The sequence below is a fragment of the Polypterus senegalus genome, chromosome 2, assembly GCF_016835505.1.
Source record: "Polypterus senegalus isolate Bchr_013 chromosome 2, ASM1683550v1, whole genome shotgun sequence".
Classification (NCBI taxonomy): domain Eukaryota; kingdom Metazoa; phylum Chordata; class Cladistia; order Polypteriformes; family Polypteridae; genus Polypterus; species Polypterus senegalus.
The window spans coordinates 204,862,677-204,886,839 of NC_053155.1; the positions used below are offsets into that span (position 1 = coordinate 204,862,677).

The 24,163-nt window shown below is 35.9% G+C and overlaps 1 protein-coding gene across 12 annotated transcripts in view; it reads left to right on the forward strand.

Moving 5' to 3' along the window:
• Positions 1-24,163, forward strand: part of dmd (dystrophin) — a 2,654,580-nt gene that overhangs the window by 1,199,201 nt on the left and 1,431,216 nt on the right. For all 12 annotated transcript variants that reach the window (XM_039745194.1, XM_039745193.1, XM_039745197.1 and 9 more), the window contains one exon: positions 2,495-2,689. In XM_039745194.1, coding sequence (XP_039601128.1) covers positions 2,495-2,689 — 195 coding nt within the window. The remainder of the gene's footprint in view (positions 1-2,494; positions 2,690-24,163) is intronic.

Sequence of the window (24,163 nt, forward strand, 5' to 3'; positions counted from 1 at the left end):
AAATAAAGTGAAAGACCTCTACCTGGGCTGAGACATGAGACACTACCACAGGATTTAGTTCTTTCTAAGATTATAAACTGAATTTGAAGTGTATTTTTGAGAGTTCTGGACTAAACAGACAATAAGAGAACCAATTCTTTTGAATTGTGATTTGAAGGTGAAAGATCGATGAGCGGCTAGTTTTTAGCAAGCACAGCAAGATGCTGGAGTAGTTGATATTTAATAACTGTGGAGTCCAGGTTTTGAATTTCGACCTGGTCACCATCTAAGTGACGTTTGTAAAAATAGAAAATAAAAAAGAATTCATGCTTCTCTGTGTACTCCTGGAACAAGGTATAGATTAGGTTTATTGGTATCTCTAAATTGGCTTGATATGAGCTCAGTGTAAATGGTAACCTGTGATGGACTAATGTGAGTTTCAGCTCTGCAGCTAATAATGTCAGTATTGACTTGAACTCCCTGTAATCCTAAACATGCACTTAAAAGGGTCCTTAACATGACAGTATATGTAATACTGGTATTCTGTCTAGGGTGTTTTTCCACCTTGCACCTGATTCTGCTTCTTTCAGTGGCTCCCCCCGAATCTTGAAATTGATTGTGCAGATACAGAACATGTATGAGTGGATAATCAAAGGGGGAGTCAAGCAGTTGTATATTTTTTAAAGACACTAAATTCAGTGTTAGACTTATTAATGCCATTATGGCATTGCAATAATAATGGTCAAGGAACAGTGGTCATCGCTTCTGCCTGTCAGCTCCAGGATCGGAAGTTAACTTCTAACACGTTTCTCCCAGTGTCTATATGGATAATCATCAGGTAGTCCCTTTTTTTCCTCAGTGTAACAAATATGGTTTTATTGGACACTCATAACTGAATGACTGTGTTTCTTTGTGAGGCTTTGTGGTGAACCTGTCTACTAACCAGAGTTGATTCCTGGTTTGTGTTACTCTAAAGCTGTTGGGACAGACTCTAGGACAGAAAAAGTGGGTTCAAAAAGTTGATGATTGAGGAGATTAATAAGACCTCAAAAGATGCAATGGTCATTCCATTTTTTACAGTTGTGCCCTCTAAGGGTCAATCCTATCCTGAATTGGATGTAATGAGTTGTAGCTGAGTACTTCATTTTAGGTACTGAGAAAACATTGTAAGTGATTTATTGTGCTGAAAGGAAGAAATGTTTTTGTACTTTAGGAAACTATACTCACTTTTCAGTTTGGGATTTCACTCAATCTATAATTACAAAATAATTTTCAAACCTATTTATACCAATGTAGGGTCTTCAGAAACCAGAGCCAGTCTTGGAATTAAAAGGGAGAACTCTAATACAAATATTATATATAAACCCCAACAGTGAGACATACCAGGCTAATTTACAGTTTTTAATCAATCTGATTAATTAACCTGAATGTTTGCGTGATGTGGATGAAGCTGGAGTTCCCAGAGAGAACCCATAAAAGACAATGACCCAAGTTGGATTTCCACTCAGATACCTGGGGTTGGACAGTCACAGCACTAACCGCTGCAGTACTGTGCGAACTGTTTCAGCAGCCATCCCACTTATTTGACATTTAAATAAAAGATTGGTAACTGTTAAGATTTTGAATGTGATGAAAATATGAACAAAGTACTTTGCATAAATGGTACTTTCAATAAAAAAAATACTCACAATACTAACCTCTTTCCATAAATACATGGAAACAAAAATAAGTAATCTAGCTTAGGAGGTGAGTTGTCCAAATGTTCACATTAGGAGAAAGGTGTGGATGAGTGAAGTTTTTGAATAAAAACACAAGTCAATATTTGTGTTATATTTTCTATCATTATTACTCAATAGTGCCTGTTTGCTTTACCCTGTAAATGCTTCACATGCAAAAAAGAAAAATTAACATTGTAGTAATTTGAAGTCCAATTTGTCTGATTCCACGTCAGATCTGAGAATTGTGTACATATCTGAATTAAAAATTATGCAAGGAAGTAATCAGAATATGACTATATTCACAGCGACTCAACATAATGAAGTAAGATTTAATAATATTACATATTCAAAATTATTACTGTAATTTGCATTTACCTGTATTGTCAAGAAATGTGTTTTCACCTATGCCCTAAAAAGGCATAGCATCATTTCCAAAGATGATTCTTGCATTGCACCCAGTGTTTTCAGAAAATGCTCCAGTGAGTTAAGTAATTAATGTTTCTGCTTAATATAAAATAATTTGTGGTAATATGACTTGATCCGTAGTCAAATTTCAATAGCGTATTCCATCTTTTATATGTGCCCTTTATGTCTCCATTAACCATTTTTGTTTTAACTGTCTTTACACTTTTAAAAACTTTTCCAGACAATTCAGCATGAAATGACTGATTACTGCATTTTTTAATAGATAAAGTAAGTTTTAAATGGGTCATCAGTTTCATTTGCACTTATTGCTTGGAGGGTGTTTGATAAAAATGTGCACGCAAAATTAACCTGTTCTTATGTATCCACGCTAGCACACAATTTATGAGGAGAAGACTATCGTGACCAGTGAAGAACCATTTTCGGAGACATCTCATGTGCCTTCTGTCTATCTTGCCGAAATATACCGGCTGCTACAGTCCATTGCTGAGGTGGAATTTCTACTCAACTCCCCAGAATACTGGGCTAGCAACTTCCATGACTTCTCAAAGCAAGAGGATTGCCTGAAGGTAAGAAAATAATTACTTGGTTCTCTAATGGAATTAAGAGATGTGCTTTTCAGTTTTCATTTCTATTTATTTAATTATTGTTTTGATTACATAATTGGAGTGGTTTTTGTGAGTATACATTTTCTCATTCTGCAGGAAATGTTTTCTGTACTACTCTGTTAAAAAGGTGAAAGTAGATGTATGCATTGTCCACAAACTAAATGCTTAGAATAATTTTTTGGGAGACTGAAGAGCATTTAAGACATGTGGTTAATATCTGACTCATTTTACTGATTAAAGTTTATGCAGCAGAATAATCGAAGTGGTTTAAATCACAATGGAAGTAAAATATGGCCAAGAGGAAGCATCCATAACATAACGGGGTATTTTAAGTGAGTGGTTTAGCTGGAGACTTAATTAATTTTGGTCGCAAGTTATGCACATCAAATTTAGGTTTGATATGGTTTGTAGTTGATTCTGCCTTTGTAATGTTATAATGTGTGGTTTTCATGGGGTTGTACAATCCATTATTCTAAGGCTTACTTAAGGAAGAATTCCTTTTTATCCCGAAGTTAGGGGCCTTGTGGCCCTTACTTCAAATCAAGTCGTGCTACAATGCAAATAATGTATGTATTTCTAGATTTTTGCATTTGAAGTATTAATGTAAATCCATTAATTGATTTCTCAGTGCTTCTACTGAATAGTCCAATACAGTGGCAAAAATGAATGATTGTTACAAATGCTTTATTGTAAGGTTGGAAAAATGAATGCCGGGACTGTTGTTATTTTTAATAATAATCATATATATTCTCTGTCTCCACTTGAAGCCAGTGTTGTGATTTATTCTATTGAAAGTTTTATTATTGGAGGTGTCTTGTGCCATTTTGCTTAATGATTTAGTATACTACGTATACTACGCTTTCTGCAATCAGTCAGCCCTTTCTCTGACTGTCTTTATTTATGAAAAGCACATGGGCTGTGTGATTCTATACAAGTGAATACTGATGGGAATAATTGATAAATGGCCACAAAAGTAACAATAGGAATTCAAAATGTTGTCACAGCGCCCGCAATTTCTAACATCCCATCCTTGGTGATAGATAGATAGATAGATAGATAGATAGATAGATAGATAGATAGATAGATAGATAGATAGATAGATAGATAGATAGATAGATAGATAGATAGATAGATAGATACTTTATTAATCCCAAGGGAAAACTGGGTTACTTAAATATTCTTAGCTTTGCCAATCATACTGTAGGTGCTGGAATAGGAGTTTGCTTCCAATGCCTGTAACTGGTGCAGGAAATGTATGTATAGATGGCTAAATAATTGATAATAACAACATCAGGCTCATTTGCTACCTCATTTTAACTAAACTATATGAAATATTTTAATTATGTATAAGATATATGCCACTCTTCCCTTTTAAGACTGAATTTTTAATCAAGAATATATGCAACGAATAAAAAAACTGTGAACCTAATTCAGGATCACAGAAGGTCAAAGCCTGTCTTGGAAACATCAGGAGCAGGCGAAAAGAAAATTGAGACGAGGAACCAGTAAACGGCAATACTAACACTCACAATCTCATTCACCCCAGGAAAAGACACACAATTAAAGGACAGATGTGCCTGGGCTTACATTTGAAGACAGCAAAGATAAAACAGTTCAGACAAAAAAAATGTAGTTTATTTAACTTAAAATAATGCATTTAATTTATGCTACAGTAGTTTTTGTTGTATTCTATATTACTTAATGACTGTTACTTTTAGTGAAATCATTGCATGGAGCATTTCTACCCTTTTTACATTAATAAAGGAACATCAGGGTAATAACTTTCCATTTTAGCTACTTTCAAAAGACAGTGTGCTTTTTGTGTTGTAAAGTAAGTCAAGAGTTTGCTAATCCACACCTATACAGGGTGAGTCAAAATGATGTTAACACTAATGGTACTGCTATGTATATACTTATGTACATTTTTTGTGGACAATGTATGTGGTACATGTGTTGAACATGGTGGCAAAAAGGTTGAGACATTCCTGTAAATCATCTTGCACATATGAAGTATGTTTTGTGAACATATCTTTTGTGATGTTGTATGTTTTGTGAATACATTGTTTCCGTCATTCAAATGTTATTATTATTATTAGTATTAGTATTAGTAAAATCCCATTTTTAATTTGACAGTATACTGATGTGATTTAGGACAAGACGTTTATACAATTCTTAGCATTGCTGCCTTACAGCTCCAGAGTCCTGCATTGAAAAGACACTGTGTCAAGTTTGCAATTTCTTCCCTGTGCCTGTCCCCCCGATATCTAGCATTACCCTGTGTTTTTGGTGATCTGATCATGATCGAATAGCGCTTGACCAAATCAGGTTTCAAAGGCGCAATTGGACTGTGATCAGATCACTAAGATCACATTTGAAGGTGGTCAGAAATTAATAGTGAACACATGTAACACAATTGTCAAGTGTAAATGTATTTTCTTTTTGCATATATCAGCCATGAAAGTTGAAACTGATTTGAATTTTGCAAAGGAAGGTGATATCAGATCTCTATCTGGTCAATATGCAGACATTGGGCATGTATTTAATATCAGCTGTAAATGTAATCTGACTAAATTCCCAGTATGTCAGGATACAAACCATACAACTCATATTTTCGGGTGTAAAGGGAGCCTTTTTGTTTTTTCTCTTTGTTCTCCTGTTTTCCACCATGTGTCAAAGACATCCAGATTAGTTCCATTGCTAAATAAGCCCAGCATGAGTGAGTGTAAATACTTGCATGAGTGTTTCTGGTGATTGACTGCCATTCATTCCATGGTTGTTTACTGCTGGGATAGGATCAAGTGGGTTGCTAATCAATGGATGATGCTCTTTACCAACTGAAAATCAGAATATTGTTAAGAAGTGTTCGAAAAACATCAAAAATGATTTCTGAAAAATCAGAACAATCTTATTTTGTTATAATTGATAGCAATGGTAGATTCTGTATTCATCCAGGTATTGATATTTACACAGTGATGGCAATAGAAAGTTTTCAATCATTTTGCATAATAATTTTTTTAAATAAGCTATATTTTATTTTCCATAATATATTTTGTCTGTGTTTACATATAGTTCACATTTTGGGGCAATAGATACTTTGCATGAGAATTGCATTTAAAATTCTTTCATTTCAAGCTGTTTCTTTGTAAGTCCCACTGATGTTGAGCTCACCTGCTGATCTGCAGAAAGCAAGTCAGCAGATCATAATCACAGGCACCGTTTCATTAATGAAGCAATTTAAAATCTGTAATTAGGCATTTCATCAGTTGATTCAATAGTTCAGACAGCTTGACTATTGGGTAAAGCGGGCTTTCAGATGCAACACAATATTTTAGTTTGGTTGTAACCCATTTGGCTGAAGGACGAGGCTATCAGACCTTCTTAATGTCTGAGGTGATGCTGAGGCAGTGCGAAGTGTAGGTAAGGGTTTCATCAGTTTAGTATAGTGGAAGCTAAATGGATTGTGGACTATCCTTTCAACTGAATATCTATCTATCTATCTATCTATCTATCTATCTATCTATCTATCTATCTATCTATCTATCTATCTATCTATCTATCTATCTATCTATCTATCTATCTATCTATCTATAAAATCCAAGCCTAAAAGTGAAATGATTTTATGTCACGTTTGTCACACTGTGATGTTGCTAGATTTTCAGATTGTTATTCCACTTTTAAATTATAAACTAAGAAATATCAAGAACTCACATCCTGTGAGACAAGACTTTGTGCCAACAGGTTTAACCGCGCCCGTGGGGCCGGAAATAAAAGACAAAGAGTAGATGACAAAGACAGCTGCTGTATAGGCTTTTAAATGTTCGAAGCGCCGCACAGGATGCAGGTCACATGGCACAGCAGCAACCCAGCAGTTGATCGAGCAAAGAGGAAGTAAAAGAAAAACGGTATTTGTTTCTCATTGTATCACCAGTTAAGCAGGGGTTTCAGAGGTGTGACTACGTATCCTTGGGGTGTGTTCAGCCCCCTTCTTCACAACATGAGCAGCAGAGACGCGAAGTGGATGGAGTGTAGTGCAGGAAAGGGGGGTTGGCGAGCAGGGGGTAAGCCTCCTAGTATATATATGTATATACAGTATATATATTTATAAAATCCAACAGCTGTCCGTCTGTCTGTATGTCTGTCCGCTTTTCATGAGAGAACTACTGAACAAATTTAGATTGGGTTTTTTTCTATAATTTGCTTGAACATTCCGGTTGATTTTGCGACTTCTCTCATTGCACCAAGTATCATAGTTCGCATGCAGTACCAATTGATTTGTGTGAATCCAAAAGAGTGGCTACGGGCAGAGGGACAGGGCACTCTTCACTCATGCGCCAGCCTCAGTTCAAGTCGATCTCTCGCCTCGTGGAGTGTACCTTGCCTCTGCTTAGGTAGTAATATCTGTTTGTTCAACAGACATTATCATCCACAGATTGTTAAGGAGTAATGTTTAACGTTTTTGAGAGAGAGATCAGAGCTACGTGTGTTTTAGAGGGTAGAGATGTTTTAGATTGCTTTTTCTCCCCGAACATGATTAGATAAAGTACCAATATTTGAGTTTGGAGTGTACCTACCTTCCATTTGGCCAGAATTAGTATTTTTTTTTTTTTTTTTAATTTATTTTTAAAGTTTGTCCTATTTGACTACTACTACTATGTGGGCAGAGCCACGGGAGACAGCTAGTCAGTAATAATTGACAAATTCAAACATAGGAAAACCAGATGAAAAACTTTTGTTCTCCAATATCCAAGTACCAATTGTACATTTACAGTATTTTAGCCAAATATTTCTGTATTCTTCATATACAGTCCAGTAATACCTAAACCAAAATATTATGGGGCTGGTAGTTTGTATTCAGCTGCTCATATGTCTAATAACTTGGTCTTAAATTATGGCACTGTCACAGGTTCCTTATATACTTGGGAGTCTTTCCTAAATATTATTGTCTTATCTCATATCCCAAAAGTGTATTTCCTGGGCAGACTTTTCATTCCAGGATAAGATTTGGATCCCAATGACTCTGTAGTACACAAAATTGATTTAGAAAATATATTCAAAAATATTTACTTCAGGATATTTAATACACAAAATGTAACCTGCTATACATCGATTGTTTTATATTAGACAGCAATATAATTCAGTAGTAGAAAAGTATTTAAAAGTCTCTGAGAAAGGGTGCGACCAAATTCATTCCAGCATATACTCACAGTCATACCCAACTTATTGTAATCAGTCTAATAACACAGACACACTTCTTTGGGATGTAGGAGGAAGACATGAGATAATGTGTATGAGATAATATCTTCTAAATCCCAAAAAACATTTAAGCAAGCTGAAGCTCCTTAAAATAACAGATGTGAGAAAGCAGTGATTGAGATGATGAGAGTTATTAGCGGTGTCATTTATTTCATTATCTTAAGCACTGTTTATAAACAGCATTTACAGATACAGTGTGGAAACACCTGTGGCAATCTTAATATTCAGTCCACATTACGTGTGACCTTTAAAAGCTTTGCTTGTCTTCATTTGTGGAAATGGATAATTATCTGTACTACCTGAAATCTGCAGATAAATCCTTTGCACTTTCTTGGGCGTCTGCAGAAAAATATACAGGTAGGGCAACATTTTCTGAGAACCATAAAAGGAACGTTCAGAGAACTAATATGAAAGATAGCTAAACAATATATGTGGAGATATTAAACAGCAATATTAGGGAAAAAATTACATTTCTTGATTTTAAAATGCATTTTTTACAACAAGCATTTCAGTTATGAATATTATGGGCCAATTGACAGGTAAAGTCTAATACTGTGAGGCTGAATAGAGAAGACTATAATATGCATGGCCAGATCTATTATCAGTGTGACTGGGGCAAATACCATGGGCCCTTTTCACAAAAGTACCTTAGCATAGCGAGAGAATAATGCCTAATAACAGCAACAAGTTTTCATCCACAGTACAAGTGCCCATGGCAATCTGCAATCAAGTAAGCACCCCTGCCCTGCTTTGATTGTCACAATTATAAACCTATCCTATTAGACATACAGTAAATAAAAAAGAATTTAAAAGAATAACAAGTCCTGTTTAGTTAACATGAGTGGAGAATATTTAGAGGAAGAGTCTCATAGCTCTTATGAGGTTGAACATTTGATGTTTTACAGCTCCATAAAATGAGAAAAATATCCATATGTGTTTTAAAACAAGAGCACAGTGGTTCACCGAAAAGAAAAGTTTAAAAAGATGGAAACAAAAGACCCTCTGAAAACCTTACCAGACATCTTAAAAAGTAAATAGAATAACGATTTAAATAAGTACTTTGAACAAGTCTTAAATACCAGCAGTTAAGACTAATGACAATGACTTTACAGATAGTCAAAAGAGGGCTATTATCTATCACTGCTACTAGTAACTTTAACATCAATGTGCTGTCCGATTCTCCGGAGTCAGTGACATAGATGTGATCAACCAAGAACGTGTCAGACACTGCAGGAGATAAGACACACCAAACAAAACAAACCTGAAAGAAGGACCCTCTTCTGGTCTTAACTTTATTTGACCCCCAAGTGGCATAAACCTTTTAAAACTGTTTAAATGATGTTCATTAACTGTAATATCAAAACAAAGTTAAATTCCAGCAGATGCAATGTTGCATTCATCAGTTTGTTACATTCATTGTCATATAGAAGCAAAGAAAAAATGATGGTGAATTTGAACCGATATAAAGCTTAGGACCCTTTTCTACTATAATTCATGTACCTGATTTATTATTTGCATATATAATGTCTGGTGAGGGTGTATTTGGTAGAGGTAATGAGATTAGAGTCTTAATCCCATCCTGATTATATGAGAGTTAAGTGGCTGTCACTTATTGTATTTTGTCCAAACTTTAACAGTTCTTTCTTATGCTCTGAAATATTAGTTAAGTGAACACATCACGCGTGGCCAAATAAACACACATGTAACCTACTTGTCCAGCCAGAGTTCCACTCTGAAAACTGTTATATGTAACATTACAGCAACAAGAATAATTGGTGCATTTTAGTAAGTCCAGTGTGACATTTGCATGTCATAAATGGGTCAAAGCCAATTACAAACTGGAATCTTGCTTTCATTTTGCCTGAATTAACTTTGATTGGCTGTATAGACTTAATGGTTCTTATTATTTAGATGCAATACGGAAGTAAACAAAACAATTTTATTCACTTTCCATAATCAATTACATTTCCTTCTACATCAAAATATGCATTTACTGCAATATAATTGAATTATTTTAAAACACATAATGAATAGATATAATGCTCAGCAAAATAAAATTTTACAAGAACGGTAATTTACCAACTGTAAAACTGAACTTGCATTGTGGTGGTTGGATACTGGAGGTACAGTTATACTTTTCTCATCACCTTTCATTGTAAACTTTTTTCATTTAATAATTGGGCAACAATAGCGCTTTTCTTGGCAGGCTGGCAACTTAAAATTTCGACTAGTGCACACACACTTTTATTTTTTTTGGATACAGATTCAGAATATGAGGGTTTTGATGTGGATAGTGAACTGTGAATGATATATAACATTAGTTTTCAAATAGAGTGATTGCACATATCAAGGATTGTTGGAGAGTTGAGTAGTAAAAGCCCATGAAGCAAAGTAAAACTTGAAAATACAATAATTAATAGTTTTACCACAATAATTTCAAACTACTATTTTATAAATTACAGATTGTTTAAAGCGCAAATGAGAGATATTACTTCCAACATATTCAAAAAAGTTCAAAAGCCCTTCATTGGGCTGACATCCTACCCAGAACTCTTTCTTTCATGCCTTCTGCTGATACCACAATAGTTTAGAGCTCCCCACAAAACCAGGAACAAGCAGACAGAAGGAAAGAAATCACAAATCAAAGGTCCATTTTAAAGCATCTTGAAATAAATTTTTTTTTACAGTGAAGTGCCAGAGTCCATACTTTCAGCATCTATATATATAATTCACTAAGGGCACGCAAGGCGCACGCAAGACAGAGAGCCACACCCGCCAACTCACAGAGCCCAGCCCGCCAACTCTAACAGAGCCCCGCCCGCCAAGTGTAAGACCATGGTATACGCACGACAGGGCCAGGCCCGCCAACTTACAGAGCCCCGCCCGCCAACTCTAAGACCGTCGGATACGCTCAACAGAGCCCCGCTCACCAACTCTAACCCTCCTCCCGCATCCACCGTCGCTCTCGAGGCATGTGCACTGCCTGCTCATGTGCCCGCATGCAAAAACTCACCAAACACAGCCTCAGTCGCTTTCGTCTGTGCTACAGTCCACGTGCACCTCTGATCCATGTTGACTGATCATTTGCCTACCATGGCCTCCGCCTCAAATGTATTTCATGAAAACAACACTTCTTTCAATGTTATACAAATTCATGCATCTCACCTTCCCACTATCCTCTTACTGAAAAACATTTACAAACACATTTAACACCGGAATTTCAATGCAACATTTTCTCAAAAACCTTCATGCTCCAGAAATATCTCAAAGCACATTTTAACACACACTCCACTAAACAAACGCATTCCACACAGGTCTTTCTATGCACTATTTTTCGAAAACGTTCCGACTGCAGAGATATCTCAACACACATTTAAAATCACACTCCACTGAACAACTGTGTCTTTCAGGAAGTGTTCACACATCAATAAATAATTATGCGGCGTATGCTATGCCGCGGGTTGGCTAGTTCAGAATAATGCAGAAAGTAGTGCTGCAGAGGGTTGGGCAGTGTATCGTAGGATACACTTCTGAACATGCACAAACTCAATTATGCAGGACCAATTTTAAGTTACCAGTTAAAGTAGATAGCATATTTTACAATTTTTAGTCATTGTGTATGTTAGATAGATAGATAGATAGATAGATAGATAGATAGATAGATAGATAGATAGATAGATAGATAGATAGATAAATAGATAGATAGATAGATAGATAGATAGATAGATAGATACTTTATCAATCCCAAGGGGAAATTCACAAATAGTAAAAAGTAGTAAAAAGAGTCCATATAAAAGGAAGTGGTAGGAGTGATCAGTGAAACAGAGAAAAAGGTAGAAAGATAAAGTCGTACATGGAGATGCTGGAAAGGCTACCACTCGCGGTGGCACCTGAGTCATATTGAGTTAGATATGCTGACCATACCATATCAGTTTGAACAACTGAAAATCTCGGGCTAAGTCACATTTATTGACTGCATGTCAACCATCCAGCACACTTGTGCTTGCCCCTTTATGTCACAGGCAATAGTGTGTTGGGCAGAGTCTGTGCTGTGCTATGACATGGTACATAAAACATGAGACATTAGACTGACAAGCCCCCCTTCTATTTGCAAAGTCTATAATATCTGCGTTACTTATTCCTCATCACTTCATTCTATATATTGTACTTCCAGATGAGCATTCATTGTTTGTCAGCTCTCATGTACACAGAGCTCGCTACTACATCTAAACACAAAATCACTTGTTTCATTTTATTGGAGCGAGTTCAAGCCTAATAGGAGTGAATTGCTAGGCATGCCATATTATGCAACTGGCCTCACTGCTGCCTGCCTCTGACTTACTAAGACCATGTAAATGATGCATACGACTGAAAATCACTGAAAAATCATGGAAAGTGACATAGCCTTAAGCTATCAGACACCATACTTTTCCACATGCTTTTTTAGTTAATGGTTAATTATGGACTCTAAATTGACCTGCTATGATTGAATAAGGATTTGTACTTATATCTTTCTTTTTTAAATTTATCTCAAAATTTTAGGAAGTAATCAATTTTTCTATTCTGTACACATATACTAATTCAGGACTGTTGGGACCTGGTGTCCACACTACCTCTACCAGTTGAAATGCAGAGATCAGCCCAGAAAGTTATGCCACTCCATTGCAGTTCAGGTTAAATACCATCATAGACTTATTGCTATCATTTCAAAGTGTATTTTAACATTCCTATATATGAACAGTATTTTCATTATAAATATATTTTTTGAGATATCTTTAAATTTACTCTGTCACAAATGATACAATGTGAAAGAGTGAAATAGAAATGAAAAAGAAAACGCCTTGAGCTGAGGCTTAAGGCAAGTGGGGAAATTGGATGAACTTAGTGCAAAGTTGAAATCAAAAAACTCACCTCTACTATTCTTTTGTGATTGGTTTGCCCCTAACTGTTGACTTAGCTATAGTGAAAATTGCGTTTTAATTTTTTATTCTTCACCAGTAACCAGCTGACACTTATTCTGATTAAACATGTGGTTGTGTTTTGTTGAAACTTGGAATTTGGAAAAAATATGCCAATTTGGCGGTTTTCTATTTTTTATTATTATTATTATTATTGTTACCACACTCCTTTTAACTTCACCTGTTTGTTGTCTGGCACGAATCTTTTAATCAATATTTAACCCACTTCCTATTGTCCAAATGATTTGAAATTTTGCACACTTTCTTGAAAATTGCATATTGATAATAATATTTTGACATGCAGAAATTCCAAAACTGAAGTTTGTTGTTCTATTTTATGCACCTTAATGAAGTTTAAAAATTGTTTGTATTTACTGAGATTTCACTTTTTGTTTCTCTTGGGTGCAGCCAATTTGTGAATCCCATTGCTATGATATGTCCTCCAGTTATTAGGAGTATATTCATAGAGGTCGTGACTCTAATCTCATTAGGTCAAATGTTTAAAGGTCAGCTCAATCAGCCATGTTTTAGCCAAGTTTGTCTGATGAATCCATGAATCACTGTTTCGAAAACTTTCCTTTTAATTTCATTTGTTTGTTAAAAAATTCCTTCCTCTTATTTTTTGACTTTGAATTTTTGATGCTTCTGAGAATAGATCTCTCTGATTCTGAATTTTTGTCTTTTGTTTCACTCCTTTGACTTTGATTCCTGGGTTTAGTTTTTGCTCAGGCTAAAAGTTCATTATGACCTCCCGCTAACAAAACTTTCTCATGTTCATCCCCTGGTCCTCTCTCATTTAAAGTACTATCTCCATTCTCCAAGATAGTTCATTGAGATCTGGCTCATAGGACTCAGCAGGGTTTAAATCAGGCTGGCCTCACCTGTTGGAGTATCACCCAACAGGTGCAAGGGACAATAGAAAAAAAATATTACACATAGATAATAAAAGAAATATGAGCATAACAATAAACAGGAAAAACATATATATACTGTAAACACCTGAAACATACATTAGAATAAGCAATACTGTGGGAGCCAGATAGCTGACTGATAATGAAGAATGTGCACATCAAGATTCCTAGAATTACAGCTTTCCCTTGTTTTATTGACATTTGGCCATAGATAATGTAAAATAATGCATACATTTAAAGTATATCAGCATTTATAGGATAAATAGGTAATGGTTTAAAAATTGTAATTGGATTGCATCATGGTGTAGTACTTAGCGCTACTGCCTCTTGGATCTAGTTTCCTGCATTTGAATCCCAAATCTGGTTGTTATCCACGGGGTATGCACTTTGGTTTTCTTTTCTATACCCCAAGGATGAGCATGTTACGTTAATTGGCGACTGTAACTTGGCCTCATTTAAATGAGCCCTTTGATGAGCTTGGTACCCTCTTCAGTGCTGATATCTGCCATTTGATGATGCTGGAATAGCATTGGAAATCTCAAGACCCTCAAGAGGTTTCTTTATTGTCTCTGCAATATTCTGTTGTATTCTTGCATGACTATGTTCCATATTGTTTACTTTTGTTTTGTTATGGCATCATATTTCTCCTATAAAAGATGGAGGGTCCCCATGCTGATTATTTTTTTCTAATTAAAAACACTTCATAGCAACAGTTTTCAAAACAAGTTAGTATCAGGACTTTGTATTTAACTTTTGACTTTAATCAGATTAAGAAAAATAATGTAGAGAATTACTGAAAAGGGTGGTAAGGTTTTGTGTCATGGACAAAGGGTGTTTATCCAGTATGATGGCTTCATTAACAGCTCAGATAATCAATGTAGTCCTGCAAGCCACCCGGTTTCTTCTTCACGTGGACTAGCTTTGAAACCCATGTAACAGTGCCAGACTTGACTAACATTATCTTTTTATAGGACTTTAGGGATTAAATGCAAACATTATATGCTGTATGTAAATCTTTGTAGAGCTCAGTATTGGCTAATACATAAACATTGAGAAGCTGCCTAGGCTCTCGAAGAAAGGTGACATCAGAACCTGCATTGTCAATAAGAAGACACTCAGAGTCCCATGAATAATTTAAGGTCACAAAGATAGCTGTTCCTCTTTGAGATGTTGGAGGAACAAGTATAGATGAATCTAGATCCTTATCTTACTAAGACCGATAGTATATTTCACAGTTCAAATAAGGTTTCAATGTCATTGTAACCTTGTAAAAGAATATTAGTGGCCTTTAATGAAAAAAGCCAAACAAAATCAAATTAAATAAACAGCATTTTGTTCTTATGTTTTTAAGTCTAGGCAATATGCATTATGCTCGCAGAATATCTAGCATGATAAAATGTCATGTTTAACAAGAAATAGTCCACAGACATGACTTAGACTTTTATTAGCCAAGTAAAGAGTAAGAAGATCTGGCTTACTTACCCCACTGAGTAATGAAAATCTATTGGATGTCAATTTCCATGCATGTGACAGCAGCAGTGATCACACTGCTATGTTGTATAGTATAATAGAGAGTTTCACAGATTAAAACCACCACATCAGATCTGACCTCCTCTAAAAACAATTCCAGCTAGCAGGCATTTCTTAAAGACCCTTCCCTTTCTTAATTAGATGAAAATGATCAAACACAAGTATAAGTTAAAGAGCAAAATAAATTTCTTAAAATGAAGTTGTGCATCCTAATGTAAAAAACTGAATATTTTTCCTCACACGATACTCACAACACAATGATTTATTTTAAATCTACTGTATTTAATCAACCTATATGGAAATTATTATATAATTTATTGTTTAAAGTTTAACAGATTTAATATAGCCCATAATTTGCTGTCATAGAACATAACGATAGAAGAATGCAATTCTGGTGTTGATTATAGCAAAGTGAATCTCTAAACATAGTCCTTATTCTTTTGCAATATTTTGGTCAAATGTAGAAAATATGCTGCGCAGGGCTGGCGCCCTGCCCAGGGATTTGTTCCTGCCTTGCGCCCTGTGTTGGCTGGGATTGGCTCCAGCAGACCCCCGTGACCCTGTGTTATGATATAGAGGGTTGGATAATGGATGGATGAACAGAAAACATTTGTTGGAAGATAAATTAGGTGTTATCATTTTTTGACTTTAAATGTTTTTCTCTGGCATTCTCTGGCAACTGATTATCTTTGTTTTCCCTCCCTTTTGAGGGTTTTTCAACATGAACAGTTTGTTTCCTAAATTATGTTGTAGATTTAAGCTAATTGTAAAGATCCTGAAAAAATTTTTGTGGTAACTTGTTACTAGGGGGTGTGATCTCAAAGGTCGCAACCTGCGACATCACTACTGTGGCAGATGTGGAGCCGACCCGGACACAGACAGGCGGACATGTTGTTTTTAAACCACCACACGTTTATTATCCAATAATATATACAAGTATTTGGTCACTCAGACCCAGTCTCATGTGCACAAACCCCAAAGTCACAATCCTGGCCACAATATGCCTTTCTTCGGGCCGCCTCCACTCTCCTCTCTTGCCTTGTCCTGCCTCCACCCGACTCCAGCGTTGAATGAATGGAGACGGCTCCTTTTAAACAGTCCCCGGATGAGCCCCAGGTGTTCCCGGCATTCCTCCTCTGGCCAGGCCCCAGCGTGGCGGAAGTGCCGGCTGTCCTCCTGGCAGCTCTCTGGGTGCCATCCTAAATCTTCCCCCCAGCACTTCCTGGTGTGGCCGAAGTGCTGGGGTAACAGGTCCCCAAGGCATTGGGGCACCTCCTGGTGGTGACCACGGGCCCCTACAGGGTGGAGCTTCCATGCCCTGTACCCGTGGCCCCCAGAGCAACTAGGAAGGCGGCCCCCATGTGATCCAGGGTGGGCTCTGACCCTCTTCCGGTCCCTCACGGCGTCCCGGCCGGGTCGTTGCCCCTGGCATCCCTGACACAGTATATAGGTCAGTGTCTCATACATTGCCCAAGATTCAATGATTCATTGTCAAAGAGTCTGACTAAATACAAAACTGTCTTGTGTGTTTAGTAATGAATTTGTGGTAATTTAGACATGTTAGCTGTTTTTTTCTTGATTTGTCATTTGGTTAACTTATTGGGCTTTGTCCTCATTACTTGTATTTCGGAACATTAGAAATACATTTGATGAGAACTGGCCATTCAGTCCAAGAAAACTTGCCAATCCTAGCCACCTAATTCCTCCAAAATATGTTAAGTTGAGTTTTGAATGTCCCTAAAGTCCTGCTGTCTATCACACCTCTTGTGTCCCTGTGTTTCTGTTGAATTTATTATAAATTAACGGTCGATCCACCTTACTAATTCCTTTTATAATTTTTAACAGTTTAATCACTGTTTGCTTAAAATGAAAAAGTTCAATAACAATCTTTCAACAACAACAACATTTATTTATATAGCATGTTTACATAGAAATGATGTAGCTCAAAGAACTGTACAAGATGAAGAAAGAAAAAAGAAAAAATATAAAAATCAGACAATAATAATTAACAAAGAATAAAGTAAGGTTTGATGGTCAGGTAGGACAGAAAAAACAAACAAAAAAAAAAATCCAGAGGGCTGGAGAAAAAAAAACAAAATCTGCAGGGGTACCTAGGCCACGAGACCGCCCAGCCCCCACTGGGCATTCTACCTAACATAAATTATCTAAATCAGTTCTCATGGTTTTCAGGCTTCATGTGGGAGAATTAGACGATGATTGTCATGTGGACATCTGGCCTTAAATCCTTCAATGTAGGGACGGCACCGTGCTTTGATCAGGTGGTGGTGGCGCAGATCACCACCAGAGAAAACCAGAAAGAGAACAGCAGAGAATGTAGGGGTTAGTATGGATTTTGGAGGTATAAAAAATTAAAGATAATTAAATGCATACACAGAATATGAGGTTTACATTAAAATGAAACTATGAGAAAGTCATGTTAAAGTAATAGGTTTTTAGCATTTTTTAAAGTGCTCCATTGTATTAGCTTGGTGAATTTCTATTGATAAGCTATTCCAGATTTTAGGTGCATAACAGCAGAAGGCTGCCTCACCACTTCTTTTAAGTTTAGCTCTTGGAATTATTAGATTTGAAGATCTTAGGTTACAATTTGGAGTATAAGGTGAGAGGCATTCCAAAATTTTAGATGGAGCGAGATTATTTAAGGCTTTGTAAACCATAAGCAGTATTTTAAAGTCAGTTCTAAATGGCACAGGTAACCAATGAAGTGACATCAAAGATGTGCCCAGATTTTCTTTTCCTAGTTGAGATTCTAGCAGCTGCATTCTGCACGAGTTGCAATCGATTGATGTCTTTTTTGGGTAGTCCTGAGAGGAGTACATTACAGTAATCTAGTCGTCTGAAAACAAAAGCGTGAACTAATTTTTCAGCATCATGCAAAGTTGTAAGGGGTCAAATTTTTGCTATATTTCTTAAGTGAAAAAATGCTGTCCTAGTAATCTGAATATTATGTGAATTAAAATTTAGGTCAGAGTCAATAATTACCCCTAAATTCTTCACTTCTGTCTTCCTAGTGGATCGAGTTTATTTCTAATACATTCATTATATCCATTTTTGCCAATCACTAATATTTCCAATTTCTCCTTATTTAGTTTGAGAAAATTAATACTCATCCATTCAGAAACACAAGTAAGACATTGTGTTATTTCCTTATAACTCATCCCCTGGAGTCCTGGAATCAGCCTAGTCTCTCTTCTTTGGACTCTTTCAAGCATTGCAGCCTTTTTCTATACAGTAGTCTAGTGACCAAAACTGCACGCTATATTTCACTAGTGTGTTATGAAGCTTAAGCACAACCTTCTTTGACTTGCCCTCTACACATTCTGCTATGTAACTTAACATTCTGTTAGCCATCCATCCATCCATCCATCCATTATCCAACCTTCTTAATTAATTCTTGACACTGCCTGGAGATGGACAGTCTACAGTGACTTCCAGATTCTCATCATGAGGGGTACTTTAAAGTTTCAGCCCTCCCATCATTTATTCAAGTCTAACATTTTTACTTCATATGTGTTATACCTTACATTTAGAGTCCGTTTTTTGGAGCATCCATGTATTGGTCCATTTTCATTTTCTGCCTGTGCCTGGTTCAGTTTCTGGCAGAACATTAAGCAGCACACCATGTAATCCTCCGGATCCTTAGTATTAAATATCTGTTTGAAACAAAATGTTTTTTGCAGGAATTACCTTTTCTAAATACAGATGAGATTGATGTCTAGGATAACCCCCTTGAGTACTCAGTCCTTTTTATAACCAAAGAAAGGATATCACACCAAAGTATACTAAGCAGGTTATTTTATTGAAAAAAAGATTTTATTTCCAAATGTCACCTTTCGAGGAAAGCCCATGGCAACTGCACTCTCCCACCTTGATCTAAAATACCTTCAACTGATCACCTTTAAAGCTAGCCTCTGACATTAAAAATATTAGACTGTATGCTTAAAAGCACACAATTTCACATAATTTAAAAAGGCATTTTAATGATTTCAGATGGTTTTCTATCCCGCTCAAAGGAATTCCCACATGTTTTTGATGTTCTTAATTTCTATAAATAGGGAATTTTGTTTGTTTTTTTATGCACGTTTTATGTTTCTGATGTCAGAGAATAAAGCTCATTACTTGAAAGTGAACAGAAATCTAATGATGTCTGATTGAACATCTAAGCCTTCAAAGTCATCTTGAACTAGCTCTGGGAAGTGAACGGTTATGTCCCAGGTATGAATATTCTTTTGGTTGTTGTGGTGAGCTTCAATATTATGATGAACATCATAATATTATATATTTTTTGGACTGTTGTCAATCCATTAAGGTGGTCAAACTTGTTATCCAAAAAATATGAATTGGCTACAGACAGAGATACACTTTTTATTGTTATTAGATATTGCTACAGTCCATCTGTATACTTGAACTCTCTCTGTTCTGAAACCAACATGCTGCCTTATCAGACCTATTCAGGTCAGAATGGTCTGTCCAAAGTGGTGCAAAACATTATGGTTTCTATATGTAGTTTTTGAAAGGAGAGCTACAAACATTAACAACAAGTATACAGTTTTCTACCAAGGTTACCATCTATGCAAAGATAAAGCCTTTTCATGTTAGGATATACTATGGCCCACTAAACAATGCTGATTACTGAAGCAAAAATGCTGTGTAGCCTACTAGTTATATCACTACCCAAAATGTAGGGATACAGTTTAGGTTCATAGCTGATGAAGCAATAAAATACAAGCTCACAACTTTTAGAACACTTGGAATGATTATAACACAATTTGTTGGACACTATTATTCTTTTTTTTTTTCTTTATATTATTTACCACAGTAGGATGGTAGTGAAGTAGTTAGGGGTGATATGCCAGAGTTTTAGGACAATGGATTTGTATCTTAGTCTCGTTACTGAATATGCAAAGTTTTCATTCTCTCTTCATACTTATACTCAATTTTTGTTAGGCATTGTCTGATGCAATTTGACTTTTAATACCAGAAACATGGGAAAACAAACTTAAGAAAAAGATTCTAATTGCAAAGGGACTCCTTTTTTTAATCAAACAGAGTTTACCTTTCAGTTTTTGAAGTAGATGTAGAAACTGATACTGAGTACTGCTTCTTGGTAAATGGATTTAGAATACAATACTTATCAAGGAAATAACATAAGTACACCTGCACAGAATGAGCCATGAAGAAAGGAAATATGACCCACAATGGGAAAAGTGTAATGGTGAAAGACGGTGCAGAACAACCAAAGCTGAAGGCAATGTATGGGATTTTCAGAAATGATCTGTAGTTAAGGTTCCTAGTTCTTCCCGAATAACCCAGTGTAGTGTATAAAGCATAGACAGCTACACAGAGACTGAAGTATAATGGTATTAGTAGCAACTACAGAATTACTAAGTTTATAAATGACCTTAAACAGGACAATAATGAATTTAAAAACAAAAAAAAAATCATTCAACTTTCCATTTTGTAAACCTGTTTATTTCAGCACAGGGTCAAAGAAAATGCAAGTCAAGAGCCAGACTCCAGTAGGATTGGGTACAGTATGGGAATAAACTCTTGATTAGGCACCAGTGTCTTGTACAGCACACTCTTGATTAAATTCAGACCTGGTCAGCTTAGTGTTGCAAATCAAACTAAGCTAAGGAGGAGGAAATCAGAGTGCCCATAGAAAGTACATGTGAACAGGGAGAAAAAATATATAAGCTGTCTAGACAGTGTGCGTGTAATGAACTCTGGAGCTGTGCGGCAGGTAGTAATTAGCTCCCAGATCACACTTTCTTTCTATATGCCCAATCAACATAATGTACAGGTTTTTGTGATGTCTGAATAAATTGAATACTCCAAGAAACCACAGGGGACATAGACAGGATATGTAACTGAAGTAATAGCCCCTATGGAATAATCTCACACAGCTTGTTTACTAAAATATCCTTATATTTGTTGGCTATAAATTGTACTTTTATTTAAGTTACCACTAAATGAGTTACTTCCACCTTTGCTTTTAAAGGTTTTTTAACTATGTATATGTGCTCATCGGGGGTATTTATTCATATTGCATCCCTTCTGTACCTCCAGGATGCATACTTGTGTTTTCACCCCACTCAAAATGAGGAAAACCAGTTGAGCAAAAGGAGAAATCAGTTGGCCATAGTGACTAATCAAGTTCCTGTCTTTGAGACTGCCTCTTCTATCTAGTGAACTCATTCCGCCTATCTATTGGCTAATCTACCAAATATTCATCCATTTGCGTGCTGTTTCTCTTACTGCATGTTGCAGTAATAGTCTGATTAGAGAGACAATATTTAAATCTTCAAGAAACAGATTCCCATTCTCATCTGGAGTTTCAAATTCCATTAAATCTCCTGAGTTATGCAAAATTTGTTGGACTTCTGCAATAGCAAAGGTGGGGTCCCCTCTTTAAACCCCGATTTATAATTCCCATATTTAGTATTTTTACAAGTTTAACATTTTTGGATGCTATTGTTGAACATAAAACAGCTATTTTCTGAGAAAGTACAGGTGTTTAAGGCTACAGTTAAACTATAACTGCAACCTATAATTAAAAGTGACAGTAACCTAATTTTTGCTTCTAAACTGTTTTTTTTTTATTTATTTTGACTGCTCAAATAAATTTTGCAACTGATCCAAATCTAATGTGAGTACAGCTGTCTATCCTAAACATTCCCCACATACACAAAATAAATAAAGCAATTTTGTCAGACAGATTCCGATTGCTGTGCTGCTGCACATTGTTTCAGTGCAGAATGTATGTAAGCTCCTATAGGCAAGGAACAGAAATGGGAAATGAAACATTAGAGATGCTAGTTTGTGCAAATGTATGATTGTCAGTGTTTTGTATGCAGAAACAAGTGGCCCAAACAAGTGCCATGGGACAGGTTTGGATGCAAAACAGTCATTATGAGAGTAGTATAAATCCTTTCTGAAAAGTTCTGATTCCGTATCTTATTTTTGCTAATTATGCTTCACCAAAAATATCAGATTTGTTTCACATATGAGGTGGAAAAAAGGGAATGGAACTTTTTTTTTTGGTTTCAATTATTAAACACAAGGTTGTAGGCAGTGGTTTAACTAGGATGCAGTTAATATCAACAACACAACTGCATTCATGAAAAGTAATAACTATCTGAAACGAAAAAAATGACAACAATAATTACATAAATTAAACAGTCCATGTTAGTTAAACTATAAAAAAGATTAATGGCTAAAGACCAGTAATAACGGGATTCTAAGATATCATCAATTTTTTGTATTTAATACTTGTTTTTTGTCATCATCTACTAGAGAAACACTACATGGGTGCTTTAACATATTTCAGACTTGTCAAAAGTTATTTAAGTAAATGTTTTCTCGGATACCAAATTAAATTTGCTATGAAACCGCTATGATATTAACTTATGAAACATTTAGATTACCCAGTGTTATTATTTAAGTATTTCTTTTCGAGTACTGCATATTGTTATTTCTACCTGGGTCTGGAGCCTTCAGGTTGCTCTTTACATCTTTATTAATAGGTAGTTAGTCATCTACAAAAGGAAAACGTGGGCAAGGAGTACAACAAGAAGAAGCCACTTCAGTTGACTTTGCTGCGATACTTGACTCACCTGATGTACAGTAGTCTCCAGTTATAACACTTGGTGGTAGCATTTTGACAATTCCTTCTTTCACTGGTTCTTTAAGCATAGATGTTATCTTGTGTATAGTCTGGCAAAGGTTTGTTGTGTCAATTGGTTGCTTTGAGCAGAGCTTAGTTTCTTTTTCCTAACATAATGTAACTCTTCATTGTCTACTTCTTGACATTTGCAGATTTCAAGTATTACTGTTCCCATCCATCAACACATAAGTTGAGTATAATGTAACACAATGTGACAGAGCAGCTTCTTACTGTTTTGTTTAACCCAAAAATTTATATATATATAATATGTGTGTGTGTGTTTATGAGACCGGCTGTGTGGGCATCCACTATGCCATTACTTTAAATATCAAATTTAGATTCCCAGTGTTACTTTTGTTTTCTTCTTACTAGTGACATTGTGTCTCCTGTCTGTCTTCAGTAATCACACCATGGTCATCATTACATCACTGTATAGCAAGTGCTATTTCAAAGCACAGCTTTCCTTCATTTGTCTATCCATGAATCCCTATACATTTTTCATAATTTTAAGTTAGAAGTTTTATTGCTTCTATATGTGCCCTTGTCAGGTCAATGAATACTATGTGTTGCTTTTGTTGCTGCCTTCTGCATGGCAATTGTTGCTACTATTCCTTTTAATTTGCAGGGCCACAAATACTATGTTGGTATTAGCACAGCATATTTTATCATTTAGAAAAATGGATTATCCAAACAGAGAAAAGAAAATGTTAATGGCCAGGAAATTTAGGTCTTTTGAAAGGGATGTTGAAAACTATTGTTAGAAGTTCATCAAGGTTGAATGAGTTAATAGGAGAAACTTAGCTGCAATTCTGTGAAACAAACAAAAAGTTTTTGGATACTGTGCTGTATCAGTGCGTTCTCATAGCCTCCTCTCTCTCTCTACTGTGCCTACATGACCACACGGTAATACCCAAACTATTCTGAAACAACGTTTGCACTGATTTGTGTTTTTTGTATCTCACACCCTCATACACCCTTATTATAAGAGAGCATCGTTTATCTACGATGCAGTGTTCTTTCAGAAGAAAATATGAATTGATCGATTTTATGATCGATTTTTTGGGTTTCAAGTTCCGACTTATACGTGAGTATATAC